Raw genomic sequence first — 15,607 nt, 5'->3', positions numbered from 1 at the left:
CTAGAGCAGTCTCCTCTTACTCAGGTCCATCTCTTGGCAGGCTCTCCTCTTCTTGTCAACCCCCTCTTCCAGAAGGAGAGTGTCTGGTAGCTCTCTCCCTTCCCCACTCCCACACTCGGAGGCTTCATTAATAGTTCAACTAAAACAGGATCAAGTTTCAGACACTCCCATAGTGAGTGAGAAAATGATCCCACTAGATTAAATTGGAGCCTAGATCAGTAGAAGAATATTTCCACAACTCTGCCAGGGCTGGGGCAGCCAAGGTTAATAGCTCCAATGATACCTTCTAAGTAGGATCACATGAGTGGGAGAAGATGGGTTCATAGCCAGCTATTTGGTCTATTCAGTCATTCTCTGGATTGGCAGCAACACCTGGAAAATTGTTAGAAATGCACATGCTTGGGCCCTCATCCCAACCTTAATGAATCAGAAACTTTGGACAGGTTGGCATCGGTGTTTTAACCAATTCTTCCAGGTGATTGTGATGTATGCTCAAGTTTGAGAACTACTTGTTAACAAGATCAGTGAAGCTCTAAAATGTCTCCTTTTCCTCAAAAAGAATTTACTTAGGACATTTGGATCAGAAAAGTCAAAATGATTTCATTTGGCTTTAGTTATTATACATGTTCATATATACCTTGAAGGCAAAATTTACTACTGTTTCCTCTAAGGTTTTATTTGGTTCATTATAAAAACTTCTATAGGGTGTGTGTGTGTGTGTGTGTGTGTGTGTGTACGCTCTCATAAATATACAGAATACTTATGGAGGGACACACTCCGGGGCTTAAAGATGAGAAACTGGGTGGCTTATATAATACCATGTGTATATTATCTACTCAGAATTTCTTTTTTCAAGTAGATAAATTTTCAAAATATCACACCTTAAAAAATAACACTCCTGAAAGATGTGCTATATTTAATAAATATTTACTGAATGTCTACCATGTGTCAATCACTGTACCAGATGCTGGGGACCGAATGGAGAATAAAGTATAGTTCCAGCCCACGAACTCTTCTTTTTTGAAATAACACTAAATATAATAATTTTTTTTTCAAATATATTTTATTGATATTTCACAGAGAGGAAGGGAGAGGGACAGAGAGCTAGAAACATCGATCAGCTGCCTCCTGCACACCTCCCACTGGGGACGCGCCCGCAACCAAGGCACATGCCCTTGACCGGAATCGAACCCGGGACCCTCCAGTCCGCAGGCCGACGCTCTATCCACTGAGCCAAACCGGTTTCGGCAATATAATAATTTAAAAATATTTTCAGTTTCCAAATCTCTCTTGATATTGACCATATGAAATTGTGTGGAAAAGTTGAGGGAAGGTAAGGGTCATATCTCTTTCTTTCCAGGATAGGAAAAACTAAAGCCTGAAACAAAACCAGACTTGGGCTTATTATAATAGTTATTTATTTAGTGATGGACCTTAAAACAAAATTACATCTTTTTTTATAATTATAAATGTAATATAAAATCATATCACATCCAAACATTATAGAAATACATACCAACAGTTAGAGATCTATTAATCACACTCTCCAGAGATACACTGTTAACAGTTTGGTGGATTTCTCCAGCTTTAATTTTTTTAAATTATTTTATTTTTATTGATTGATTGGAGAGAGTGAGAGCGAGCGAGCGAGAGAGAAATACTTCCACACACAGCCCTAACCTGTCTCCTTGTATTCCCTAGGGCCATGCTAACTTCTTTTCTTGTGCACATATATTTTCTTGAATTTTTTATTTGCCCCTCAGTCTATAGACATATTTTTTCTATTCCCACCCCTAGCCTATTCTCCACCCCTGCTACCATTTGATCACTTTCTCTTCATTGCCATATTTCTTGAAAGAGTGGTGCATGCTATATACCTGCATCTATTTACTCACTTGCTATTCACTTACACTCACTGGAACTATGGTTTCTACTCCCTCTACTCTCCTTTGATTTGCCGTTCTCTTCTCTGAACACATGGTGCTATTGCTTAAACTCTTTTGTCTTGAAACTCCTTTGGCTTCTACTGCCCTGCTCTTTCCAGGTTGCCTCTATCTTCTTCCATAATCTGAAACAAGTATTTTTGAGGCATCTTTTGTGTCGTTTTTCTTATTTCCTTTAACTTTGGTGCTGTCATTCTCTGCAACTACTAGTCTCTTGCAATTGATGCACAGTTTATTTTTTAAAAAATATATTTTATTGATTTCAGAGAGAGAGAGAGAGAAACATCAATGATGAGAGAGAATCATTGATTGGCTGCCTCCTGCACGCCCCCTACTGGGGATCGAGCCCGCAACCCAGGCATGTGCCCTTGGTCGGAATAGAACTTGGGACCTGTCAGTCCCCAGGCCCACGTTCTATCCATTGAGCCAAACCAGCCAGGGCAATTGATGCACAGTTTAGATCTAGGTCTCTCTCTTGGGCAGATGCCCTATCATTTTACACAATTAATAAGAATTTTTACTTGGCTGTCCCACCAAACAGTCCACCAACTGAACAAATCTGAACTTCTAGTTAGCACCGTGTTATTGATATCATCCAAAAGCCTTCTTGGATATCACAGCTTTCTTTTATTCCATATACAATTACATAGAAGGCCTTGTTGGTATTGTCACAATAGCATTTATGGCAATCATTTCCTTTTCAGTATCACTGACCTGTGTCTAGTCCTTGAAATTCCTCCCCTGAATTTTTGCAGTAGCTATTTACCCAAGTGGATTTCCTGCTTCTAGTCTCTCATCTTCCCAAAATAACCTGGATCAGAGTTCTTTAAAATTTTAGCTGCTAGGAGTAGGGTTTCCAGATAAAAGATAAATAATTTTTTTAATATAAATATGTCTTGTCCAACATTTAGAATATACTTTTACAAAAAATTATTTGTTGTTTGAAGTTCAAATTGGCCAATCTGTATTTTTAAAAATACATATTTTTATTGATTTCAGAAAGGAAGGGAGAGGGAGAGAGAGATAGAAGCATCAAGGATGAGAGATAATATTGATCAGCTACCTCCTGCACGCCCCACACTGGGGATCTAGCCTGCAACCCGCTTTGCTGCTGTTTCATTACCTGCAAAATGGAAATAATACAGTAATAGAATCGACCTCACAGTTTTGTTGTGAGGGTTAAGTGAGTAAATACATATAAAGCAGTTTTAGTCAGTGTCTGGCCCGAAGTACTCAAAGTTTCCTATTATTAAACAAATCTGTGCAGTCCTCATTTTATCACTTCCCTACTAAAAATCCGTCACTGTATCCCCATCTTTGACCAAAGAAAGTTATCCACCCTCAGTCAAAATACATTCTTGCCTTCTGTTTTTGACTTTCGGTATCTCCCTTATTAGACCGTGAGCGCCCAGATCCTCCTGCACTACCAGTACCCTAGCAGACATTTAAAAATTAGTTATTGAATTTTTTTTCACCAGGGACAAATGTCCTTAAAAGGAGAAAAACTATAGAAAGTATTACAGATCACCATATAAAATTTAAGCATTAGAGCACCTAGCGCGGATTTTACAAAACCAATCGTCTGCAGAATGGCCAACTGGGCGAATCCACTACCAAGCGAAGCATTTTAGTAAAATTGTTTTTCACTGACGTTTCTCATCACTGACCTCTGACGCCCAAGAGGTGGGATTAGGAAGACAACTGACTTCTTCCTCGCCCTCCCTCCTTCACTGGACCGGCTGGTTCAGTGGCCAGCCCTGCCTGTGGCCGATTTGGCGTTTCCATTGGCCAGTTTCTCCGAGGAGGCTGGCCCTGGGCATGACTCCGCCCCAAGTGGGCGGGGCCTCCCCGCCGTAGGGTCTGGGGACGGTGGGGGTTGTTGTGGCCGCCATCTTGGGTTTCGCGGTAGCGGTGGCGGCCGTAGGGTGCCGCGTCGGGGAGTGGCTCTTCCCTCCTGCTCCCCCTCCCGCCCCGTTCGGTGTCAGTGGCTCCTCCCACTGGGGGGGTGGCGGGACGGCGGTGGCACCTACGGCTATGGCGGCTACAACTGCTAATCCCGGTGAGGAGACGGAGGACTGGGGCTCCTCTAGGGGAGGAGGGGCTGACGGGGTTGGCAACTAAGGTGGACCCTGGCCTGAGGGGCCGTAGTTGGAGCTGAGGGCACGGGGACGCATGGGGGCCAGGAGAGGGCCATGGGGGATGGGATTGACCTGGGGGAGGGGCCCGACCCTGGGGACTTGGGGAGACTCGAGTTGGAGAGGGAGGCAGCGGGCGAAGTTGGAGGTTCCGTACCCCGAGTTCTGTTGGAGCTGGTGTTCGGTAGGGTCCTCTTTCAACCCTCTGCCTACTGGAGCTGCTTGACGCCAAATAACTGGGTAGAGTGGTTCAGTTTACTTTAAAAGTAGTTTAGACTCATCAACACTAGACCACGTTGCTATTTATATGAAGTGGTACTTTCAAACGTTTAGATTTAAATGTAAATTTAAGAATATTGGAATACGTTCGCACAGTTTCTCTAGGCTGTACCCTGCCCCCCACCCCACCCCACTGCGCCACGGGCTATCCTTTGAAACTTGCGTTTATGTATTAGAGGTGCCTCTCAGTGTCTTTAGCTGCCGAGGGCGGAGGTTTGTGAAATGGTTTGAGTTCAGGGCAGATCTTAACAGCAAGCATTCAAAAACCCACGTTTAAATACTGTTAGGTGAGGGTCGAAGCATTTCCCATTTTAAAAGAAAAGTTCAGTTCCATGCCATTTCTCAATGAACATCTCTTCAAAAGGGGGAGCTTGGACATTAAAAAAAAATCAAGCCATTCATGTCTAAGAGATGGAGCGAGGTGTAGTGCATCAGGTCTAGACAGATCAGGTCTTCAAATTCCTAGTCCCAGTCCTCTTTCCACTGTATTACAGTTATTTACCCATAGGAAGTATAGGAAGTATTTCATTTTAGGGATCCTAGTTTACCTTGGTCATTTTCTTGCAAAATGAAATCCCTTCTTAGAAATCCCTACTTCTAATAGACTTAAGAGGTGGGGATGAATTTCTTGAAAATACAGTGTGGAAGGGTTTCAGTGCTGTTCCCACGTTGCAGTTTAAATTGGGTTTCTTTCGTGTCTGCAAAGTCAGTATTATTTTGCAATACCCAGGTTTTGCTATAATAGTTGAATAATTGTGAAATTTACTCTTTCCTACGACATTTCTGGGAATAGAATTAAGTTATTTTGTCACATGTCAGTATCGTATTTTTAAATCTTTTAAGTGTTTTTTTTAGAGGAAAAGGAGATAAAATTCCATTGTAGGAAGTGCTTAGTGATGGAATCAAATCGGAAAGATGCTATTATTATAGCCTTATAGTAAAATAACCTAATTCCTAACTGGGGAGAAAAGAAACAAGATTTTAAATTGATAACACATTGCAAAATATTTATATAATCCTAGTCAAGTTGCAAAGCATTTCTGTTACTAAGACGTTGCCTGGGTAAACAAGTTCGGTGCATATGTCCGAAATTTTTTTCCCCTCAGTAGTATAGGTGGGGTTGCTTTATTTTGTTGTATGTGTGTGTATTTTTTTTAACAGTAACCAGAATGACAATCACTTGACCACATTTTCATTAGCTGATTAATATCAACTTAAATCTGTACGTGTGTCGAATCCTTCCTAATGAAACAGTTGATTTTGTTGATTGTTCATTGACAGTCCACTTCTGCAATTTTTAGATTTATTTTTTGATGTTGAAAAATTCTTCAAACTCTTCCAAGTTATTGATCTCATGTTCAGCACATTATAATTAAATTAGAAAATGTATTTTTTTCTTCATTTCTTTTGCTGCTTTATATCAAAAGAAAGATCATAGATGCAGTGTGGACTTCTAATAGCCTGTTGCTTTTTGGGAAATGAGGACCATGAATGGAGGGACACAGGGTGGAAATGTACTGTGCTCAGTGAAAAAAAAGTAAATAGTTTTCAGGTCAGAATTCTTTGTCACATGGTCAAACCTTTTAGAGCCATTTTAGGGACTAGCGACATCATACTTATTTCTTGGAGTTTTTTCTCCTTTTTTTTGGTTGGTGGTTATTTCCCTACAGTTTATATTCTATCTTTACATATGTCTGCAAAGGGCTTTTGTACTAATTAACTGTTCTCTCGAAGCTTCATTTAAGTTAATTCTTAGCATTAATAACAATGCTTGATCATTTTAATTGTACTTAGAGTATGATTTAGGGACTCTTGGTGGCCCTTTAGTATCTTGCAGGGGACCTGGTTTCTTTGCATCTTCACTGTGTTAACATGATGCTGGATCAAGAGAAATAGTAAGAAACGGTTTATACTCTACTAATAAGAATTATGCTGGCCCTAGCTGGTTTGGCTCAGTGGATAGAGCATCGGCTTGTGGACTGAAGGGTCTCGGGTTCGATTCCAGTCAAAGTTCGATGCCCAGGTTGTGGGCTCAATCTCCAGTAGGGGTTGGGCAGGAGGCAGCCAATCAATGATTCTCTCTCATCGATGTTTCTATCTCTTCTTCTCTGAAATCAATAAAAATATATTTTAAAAGAAGTTATGCTGAAGTGATAGTTATAATATGATGATGGCTTTTTTCTGCATGAATTGATAATTCTTTATATTCTATTATTTTTTACTAATTCTACTTCCATTGGCAAATAGGAGTGGGTGGGTATGGCCCATGAAGTCTTAGGCTATATTTTTCTTGTCAGTAGAATACTAACAATTTTGAGGAACACTTTTAAAATTGCATGTGTGATTGACTAAGGTGCTGGTAGGGAAGAGTGTAGGTATTTGATTTACAATTCAGTATACAAACCAAAGATATGAATGAGTTTGTAGGAGTATAGGTTTTTCCTCCCTTAATTCTGGTATTCTCTTTAGTAGAGTTCTTTTTTTGTGCTACCATTAAGTACCATTTATTGTGGATGGAAAATGTGGTAGAAGGCAAAGGAAAGAATACTGTTAGGGTTTGTAAGGCTGACATTTAGGGAAAAATTTTCTTTTCACATAATTTTTGCCTACATATATTACAGTTTTAAAAGCATCAATTAACAATTTATGCAGTGTAAAACTAAGATGCCAAGATACTTTGTATTATATACTATTACAAACACTTTTGAAAAATTACTAATTTACTAATTGAAATATAACTAACATTTTTGAAAAAGGACCTTAATCTGCATACTTTTTATACTATTAGATTTGTGGCATCAACCTGAATCTTCTCCATTTTCTTAGAAATTAAGAAGTAAATACTTCTGCTTTCTTTCGACTCTAGTTTTGTTATTGTTTTGAAATAGTGGTCTTTCAGCTTGTTTTTTCATATTCCAATCCTACCCTTCTATCAGCCCAACAGATGAAACTAATATGTTGTCTTGTGAAAGTTTTTTGTTGTTTTCTGCTATGGATCACTATCTTTTAATGCAATAACAATAGGAATTTCCACTGTAGTTGATCTTCAAAAACTAAATTGCAACACTCAAGAAACAAAACGCTTTTTAAAATTATTTTACTTAGTCCATGACATCTTGGGGTTAATTTCAAAACTAATAAAATTTGCACTAAGCTTTCTTATTTAAAAGACATCTTTAGTTGAATAATCTTTAACATACTCTTTTTTTTTGCTCACCAATATTTCCTCATATCCATTTCCCTTTTTAACTTTATCTTTTACGATGATCACAGTTTTGTATTCTTTTATGTATTTATCTAGTTATCATATCTTTTTTGCATAAAATATTTTGCATGTAATATTTAAAATAGCCATATTTAAATGTTTAAACATCTGTATGTTTAAAATTATTACTATTTTTTTATTGACTTCAGAGAGGAAGGGAGAGGGAGAGAGAGATAGAAACATCAATGATGAGAATCACCGATTGGCTGCCTCCTGCTTGATCCCTACTGGGGATTGAGCCCACAACGCAGTCATGTGCCTTGACTGGGAATCGAACCAAGGACCCTTCAGTTCGCAGGCCGGCACTCTATCCACGGAGCCACACCAGCTAGGGCTAAAATTATTTTAATCATAATTATCCATGCATATATTAACAACTGTTCTACATGATTTGTTGCAAAAACAGCAGTCTTCTACTCCCTTCTCTCAGTTCCTTCCCAGTGACAACCATTTTTATATCTTTTAACTGAATTTTTTGTTTAATTAAATGTCCCTGAAGTAAAAGACTCCAGTTTTCAAACTGAAGGGGCCAGACCAGTGAATGAAAACAAACCACATCAAGGCATATAATCATGAAACTGCAGCATCATATGCAAAGAGCATCCTACAAGCTCCAGAGAGGAAAAAAGAAAATGGGTCAATTCAAAAGATTCAGGAATCATCTTGGTCTTGCTTCTCAGTGATCACACAGGAAAGTAGAAGACAATGAAGCAATGCCTTCAAAATTCTGAGGTAAAATAATTTCCAACTTAGAATTCCCTATCTGGGCAAACTGTCAATTAGTGAAATAGAAGAAAGGTATTTTCATCCATCCATCCAAGGTCTCCCTTACACTCTTTTTCAGGAACTCACTAGAGGATGTGCTTCCAGTAGGAGAGAGTACCAAGAAAGAAGAAACTGAGGACAGGAAAGAGACAGGACCTTAGGAGAAAACAAGCAATCATTTTATGTACATTGCAGCTAGTTTCCCAGTTTTCAGTTTGGACCCTCACTTTCATCTTTGCCCAGTGTTCTCCAGACTGGAGGACCTCTGGTTTACGTTCTCTAGAGAATAAATCAGTCTTTTGACAGGATGAAGGAGGGGCAGTTTTTCTACTAGAAGGAACCAGGGAAGGAGAGGATCTGGGAATCTACCTGCTGCTTAAACAGATTTTGAACCAATCCTTTTAATTTTGGCTTTTATTCATCCTGCACCCCCCCAACCCCCCACTCCCCCACTCCCATTAGTCACCAGTTCCTAGACTTCGGGAGATTTCACCATGTAAATTGCATTTTGTTTTCTGCTTTTTTCCTTGCTGGCTTAGGAATGAGTTCTTGTGGGTCTACCAAGGAAGTTGTTCCCAGTTTCCAAAAATTTATTGTTCCTTTCTTCCTCCCATTTTTCTATCCATGTGGTTTTATATTGTATAAAATTGTTTTTCTCATATATATAGGTATATATTTGGCGGGGGGGGGGGGGCGGAGAAAGTAAAAGTAGATGTATACATTTAATCCACTATCCTTATTAATTACAATTTTAGAGGTTCCTTTACCTTTTCATCCTGCTATCATACTAATTTAGGCCTTTATCACCTCATTTTTTAATTTTTTAATTTTTATTGATTTCAGAGAGGAAGGAAGAGGGAGAGAGAGAAACATCCATGATGAGAGAGAATCATGGATTGGCTGCCTCCTGCAAGTCCCCACTGAGGATTGACCCCACAACTTGGTCATGTGCCCTTGATGGAATCAAACCTGGGACCTTTCAGTCCACAGGCTGATGCTCTATCCACTGAGCCAAACCAGTTTTGGCTCAGCTATTTGCTCTTCATGTCTTTTTGTCTATGTGGACTGTCTCCTTTACTTTTTTTGAGGCCCTGCTTGACCTACCTTTTTGAAACTTCCTGACTGGCTGCCTGCCTGCCTTGTTTCCTTTGGGTTTTCCTTCCTATTGAGGACCTTCTCTGCACTAGGGACTATGCCAGACCTTAATTTAAACCATGCCAGAGTCATCTTTTCTTTCTCTAAATTCTTCTATTAGATTCTATGTAAACCTATTACTAAAAGTATGAACTTTATTTTTTTAATGGGAACATTTTGCTTTTTCTTAGGAATGTCATTTATATTAGCTATTTAAAATTTACAGTATGAAATAGAAAAGTAGAACTATAAATTAGTAAAAATTTGAAGGATTGCCAAAACCCAGTGCTAGTTGAGGTATGGATAATTTGTTACTGGTGAGGCTCTTAATTGGTATAACCTTCTTGGAGGGTAATGGGCTCCTTTAGATCCAGCCAGTCATTCAGAAATTTGTCAGTATGGGAATACTACTGGCATCAGTGCATACACGAGGATATACATCAAAACATTTATAGTAATGTCAGGAGCTATGACCAATTAGCTTACAATTCTGTAGGAATAACTTGTCTAAAGAAGGCCTGATGTCTTCATAGAAGATGTTTTTTATTTGTTTGGTAATCCTCACCCGAGGATATGTTTTCCATTGATTTTTAGAGAGAGTGGAAGGGAGGGGGAGAGACAGAAACATCAGTATGGGAGAGACATATTGATTGGTTAAATCCCTCACACTCCCCTACTGGGGCTCGGATTGAGCCTGCAACTGAGGTATGTACCCTTGACCGGAATCTAATCCGGGACCCTTCAGTCCACTGAGCCAAACTGACTAGGGTGACTTATGTTCTTTATTATTTTCTTCCTTATGCTTGCTTTGCATTTGTGTTGTTCTTTTCTAGATTCTTGAGGTAGAAACTTAGATGATTGATTTGACTTTTCCTCTTTCCAATATAAGCATTTTAGTGCTATAAAATTTCCTCTTGAGTACAGCTTTTGGTGTGTGCCACAAATTTTGCTAACTTGTATTTTCATTTGCATTTTAGTTCAGTGTATTTTTATTTTCTTTGAGACTTCCTCTTGATTCATTTATTGTTTAGAATTATGTTTAGTGTCTATGTGTATGGAGACTTACCTTTTATTTTTTTGTTACTGATTCTAGTGTGATTCCATTGTAATTGGAGAACTATATGATTTCAGATCTTTTAAATTCGTTGATGTTTATTTAATGGCTTAAAATGTGTTCTATCTTGGTATATGTTCTGGGGATACTTGAAAAGAATGTGTATGTGTTGTTGAGTGGAGTGTTTCTATAAACATTAATTACATAATGTTACTGTTGTTGAGATCTATATCTTTGCTCATTTGTCTCTCTAATTGCTCCATCAATTTAAAAAAAAAAGTTTTTATTGATTTTTAGAGAGAAAGGAAAGGAGAGGAAGAGAGGAGAAAGAGTGAGAAACACTGATTATTGCCTCCTGCATGCCCCCTCTTGGGAATAGAGCCCAAAACCTGGGCATGTGCCCTGACTGGGAATCGAACCAGTGACCTCTTGGTCCATGGATCGATGCTGAACTACTGAGAGGCGTGTTGAAGTCTCCAACTATAATTATTTTCTCCTTTCTGTTCTGTCAGTTTTTATATAACATATTTTTAAGCTCTTTTGTTTGGTGTGTATACACCAGGTGTCTTCTTGGTGGATTGAATCTTTATTATATAACTAGAGGCCTGGCATACGAAATTCATGCACGGTTACGGTCCCTAGGCCTGGCCTGTGATCAGGGCCCGCCCCCGCCCCCACTCCCACCCCTAGATCCCCGTTCATCATCAGGTGATCAGAGCCTGCTGGCCTGGGGGAGGAACTGAGAGGTTGGCCGTTCTACCCGCTCGCTGGCCCTGCCCCCTCCATGGGTTGCCTTCTGTGTGTGGGGCAACTGGTGAGGCGGGGGCCTTTGCCTGGCGCCACCCGTGTCCCCCACCACCCACCCCAGGTTCCCGGTTCACCATTGGGTGATTGGAGCCTGCCAGCTGGGGAAAGGGACTGAGAGGTGGTCAGTGTGCCTCAACAGTGACTGGTTGAGCGGTCATTCTGGTTCTGGTCATTCCACTGTTATGGTCAATTTGCATATTACCCTTTTATTATATAGTATGTCCTGCTTTGTCTCTGGCAATTTTATTTGCTCTTGAGTTTGCTTTATCTGATTATTATTAATATAGCCACTCTTGCTTTCCTAATGTTTACATGAAATATCTTTTTCCATCTTTTACTTTCAACCTGCCTCTGTTGTTATATTTGAAACAAATTTCTTGTAGACAGCATACAGTTGGTTTATGCTTTTTAATTTGCTCTGCCTATCTCTCTATTGTAGATTGGCATTTAGACCATACACTTAATAACATTATTTAGGTCATTAACATTTAATAAAATTACTGGTATGTTTGGGCTTAAGTCTGCCATTTTATGTTTTGTTTTGGTTTTTGTTTATTTTCTTTTTTCTGCCTTCAGTTAGATTATTTGAATATTTTTTTAGAATTCCATTTTGATTTATCTATAATGTTTGTTAGTGTATCTCCTTGTATATCTTTTCTTGTGATTGCTATAGTGTCTGTTGCATTATATAAACATAACTTGTTCATTCAATTGGTGGCTTCATTTTACCAGTTTGAGTAAAGTGTTGAAATCTTACCTTTCTTTACATTCCTTTACCCTCTCCATTTATAATTTAATTGTCTTAACTATTTTCCCTGTATACATTTAGAAACAGCATTGTAGTTTTTGTTTGAACTATCAAACATAATTTAGAAAACTCAAAAGGGGTTTATTGATTTCATCCATATTTTTGCATATTCTGTTCTTTCTTGATGTTCCAAAATTCCTTCTTTTGTAATTTCCTTTCTGTTTAGAGAATTTTGTTTAGCTGTTCTTTTTAGGATAGGTCTGATGACAAATTTTTCTTAGTTTTCCATCGTCAGAGAATGTCAGTTTCCCTTTCATTCTAAATGATGTTTTCACTGGGTATAGAATTGTAGGTTGGCAGTTCTTTTCTTTCAGAACCTAAAAAAATGTTGTACTAGTATTTTCTTTTAGCTTCCATATTTTTGATGAAAGATATAAATTGTTTGCTATTTGAATTGTTTTTCCTCTATAAGTAAGGTGTCATTTTTCTCTAGCTACTTAAACAGTTTTCTTTCCCTTTAGGTTTTAGAAGTTTAATTATAATGTGTATTGGGATGGATTTCTTTACGTTTATCCTTTAGAGATTTACTCAACTTCTTGAATCTGTAGGTTACATCTCTAGCCAAATTTAGGAAGCTTCAGATGTTATTTTTCAGCATTACCTTCTTTCTCTTTTCTTTCCATGGCTCTATAATGACAAAATATGTCTTTGGTTATAGTTATATAGATCTCTGAGACTCTGTTAATTTGTTTTCCTGTTTACTCCCCTCCACCCCCAGTCTATTTTCTTTCTGTTCAGAATGGATAATTTCTAGTGTTCTGCCTTCCATTTCACTGATTGGTTTATTTGTCCTTGCTGTTAACCCCATCCACTTAATTTTTTATTTTGTTATTTTTTAGTTCTAAAATTTCTATTAGATTCTTTATATTTCCTGTTGTTTTTTGTTTGTTTGTTTGGGCTATTTCTTTGAGGCTTTCTATATTTTGTTTCAACTGCGTTAGTAAGAGCTTGTTGAAGCGTTTTTGTCATGGCTGTTTTTAAAATCTTTGATACTGCTAACATCTGTGTCATATTATTGTTGGCATCTATTGTTTGTTATTTTTCATTCAATTTGAGATCATCTTGGTTCTTGGTATGATAAATGATTATTTGGGCGCGCACGTACAGTGAGATTGAAACTTCGTGGCCCATGCGCAGAAGTCGGTTTTCGGCTCTCAAAAGAAATTTCAATCGTTGTACTGTTGAAATTTGGCTCTGTTGACTAATGAGTTTGCCGACTACTGGCCTAGATACATATTTTTACAAAAATTAATAAGTGGATATTTTTGTGTTAATGTTATTTGATATTGGATCTTATTTAAACCTGTTTTAGCTGGCTTTCACTAGCACCACATTGGGGGTGGGTAATGAGGAGTGCTGTCTTGTTATTGCTAGGTGGAAGTAGAATTCCCAGGTTCCCTACTAAACCTTGTTGACACCTGAGGTGGAGGCTTCTTATTACTGCTGGATGGGGATGGAGGTTACATCTCCTCACATCGTCTCCACTGACACTGTATGGGAAAGGTTTTCATTTCCAACCAGTGGAAATGGAAGTTCCAAGACCCTACTTGTCCTCTGACACCATTTCAGGCCTCTGTTACAGCCTCACAAGGATGGATGTTTTGCCTCCCTACTCAGGATGTTTGCTGGCAGGGTGCAATTGAGGTCCTGCTTTTCCTCTGGTGTTTGGCTGGGGAAGAGATTGTTGTCTAAGAATTTTCTGTCTTGGTAAATTGCCAATTTCTTGGTCCTGTGGCTAGAGAGAGCAGGCTTTTGGGGAAGTTATTTGTAGTTTGTACCCCTATGTGTAGCCAGGTTGCTGACTTTTTCAGCCCTGTGTCTGGGATATATGAGGCACCAAGAAAACCCAGGGGAACTCATCACCCTATCATTCTTCAAGTCATGTGGTATTAGCTCATCTGCCTTTTCTTCACCTTTCAGAGTATTCTTATGTTTATTTTATATATGATGTTCAGACCCTTAGTTGTATTTAGCAGGATGAATAAGGAAAAGTACATGTACTCCATTGCCATGGGAGCAGAAATAAGTATGTGACATTTAAGAAAATTTTGTAAAATAATGGGGAATGGAGGACTTTTCTATTTGATAATTTTTTTTAAAATATATTTTATTGATATGTTACAGAGAGGAAGGGAGAGGGATAGAGAGCTAGAAACATCGATGAGAGAGAAACATCGATAAGCTGCCTACTGCACACCTCCCACTGGGGATGTGCCCGCAACCAAGGTACATGCCCTTGACCGGAATCGAACCCGGGACCCTTGAGTCCGCAGGCTGACGCTCTATCCACTGAGCCAAGCTGGTTTCGGCTCTATTTGATAATTTAAAAGGTACTTTAAAGCTGTTGTAGTCAAAAGTTCTGGGTATTGATACAAGAGCAGGAAAATATATTAATATAGAAGTGTAGAAAGAGATCAATTATCTATATATACTTAAAGTTTTTTTTTTTTTAATATATTTTATTGATATTTTACAGAGAGGAAGGGAGAGGGATAGAGAGCCAGAAACATCGATGAGAGAGAAACATCGATCAGCTTCCTCCTGCACACCCCCCACTGGTGATGTGCCCGCAACCAAGGTACATGCCCTTGACCGGAATCGAACCCGGGACCTTTCAGTCCGCAGGCCGACGCTCTATCCACTAAGCCAAACCGGTTTCGGCTATACTTAAAGTTTAATAAAAGAATCACTTCAGATAAGTAAGGAAAGGATGGACTATTCAGCAAATGATGTTAGAATAGCTATCCATTTGGAAGAAAGTGGAGTCCTATTTTATGCTAGGTAGGCATGTGTTAATGAATTCCAGATGGATTGAAAATCTAAATATGGCCCTGGCCTGTATAACTCAATTGGTTGTAGTGTCCTCTGTTCACCAGAAGGCCCCGGGTTTGATTCCTGGTTAGGATACATACTTAGGTTTTGGGTTTGACCCCCAGTTGGGGTATATGCGGAAGGTGGCTGGTTGATGTGTCTCTCTCACATTGATTTTTCTCTCGCTTTCCCTCTCCCTTGCTTTCTAAAATCGATTTTAAAAAATCTAAATATGAAACACAGAACTATAAGGAAATATGGAAGTAATCTGGAGGTTGGGGAGCTTTCCTAAACAAGACAAAAATCCAGGAATTATTTGGAAAAATATTGATAAATTTAACAACATAAAAGTGTAAAATGTGTATAGTTATTTGTAATTACATAATAGACAAATGATTCAGTATCTTTTACATGTTGATAGATATTATAAATTTATTAGAAAAAGTCCATATTCAGCATAAACATATTAAAGGTATGAAGAATCAACTCACTGATTTCTGATGACTAATAAATATAAAAAGAAACAATGCAAGTTAAAGCAAATGGATTTTGCCAAAACCGGTTTGGCTCAGTGGATAGAGCGTCAGCCTGCGGATTGAAAGGTCC

General features: G+C 38.6%; 1 protein-coding gene across 2 annotated transcripts in view; it reads left to right on the top strand.

The window, feature by feature from the left end:
* Nucleotides 1-3,811: 3,811 nt before the first annotated feature.
* The window catches only part of ARNT (aryl hydrocarbon receptor nuclear translocator), a 56,286-nt gene continuing 44,490 nt past the window's right edge, over nucleotides 3,812-15,607 (top strand). For both annotated transcript variants that reach the window (XM_080647562.1, XM_080647561.1), the window contains exon 1: nucleotides 3,812-4,002. In XM_080647562.1, the coding sequence (XP_080503688.1) occupies nucleotides 3,978-4,002 (25 nt within the window). In that variant the 5' untranslated portion in view covers nucleotides 3,812-3,977. The remainder of the gene's footprint in view (nucleotides 4,003-15,607) is intronic.

Source organism: Plecotus auritus (assembly GCF_963455305.1).
Source record: "Plecotus auritus genome assembly, chromosome: 12".
In the NCBI taxonomy this organism is placed as follows: Eukaryota; Metazoa; Chordata; class Mammalia; order Chiroptera; family Vespertilionidae; genus Plecotus; species Plecotus auritus.
The sequence above is the reverse complement of the archived record's forward strand: the minus strand, read 5'-3'. Positions and strand labels throughout refer to the sequence as shown.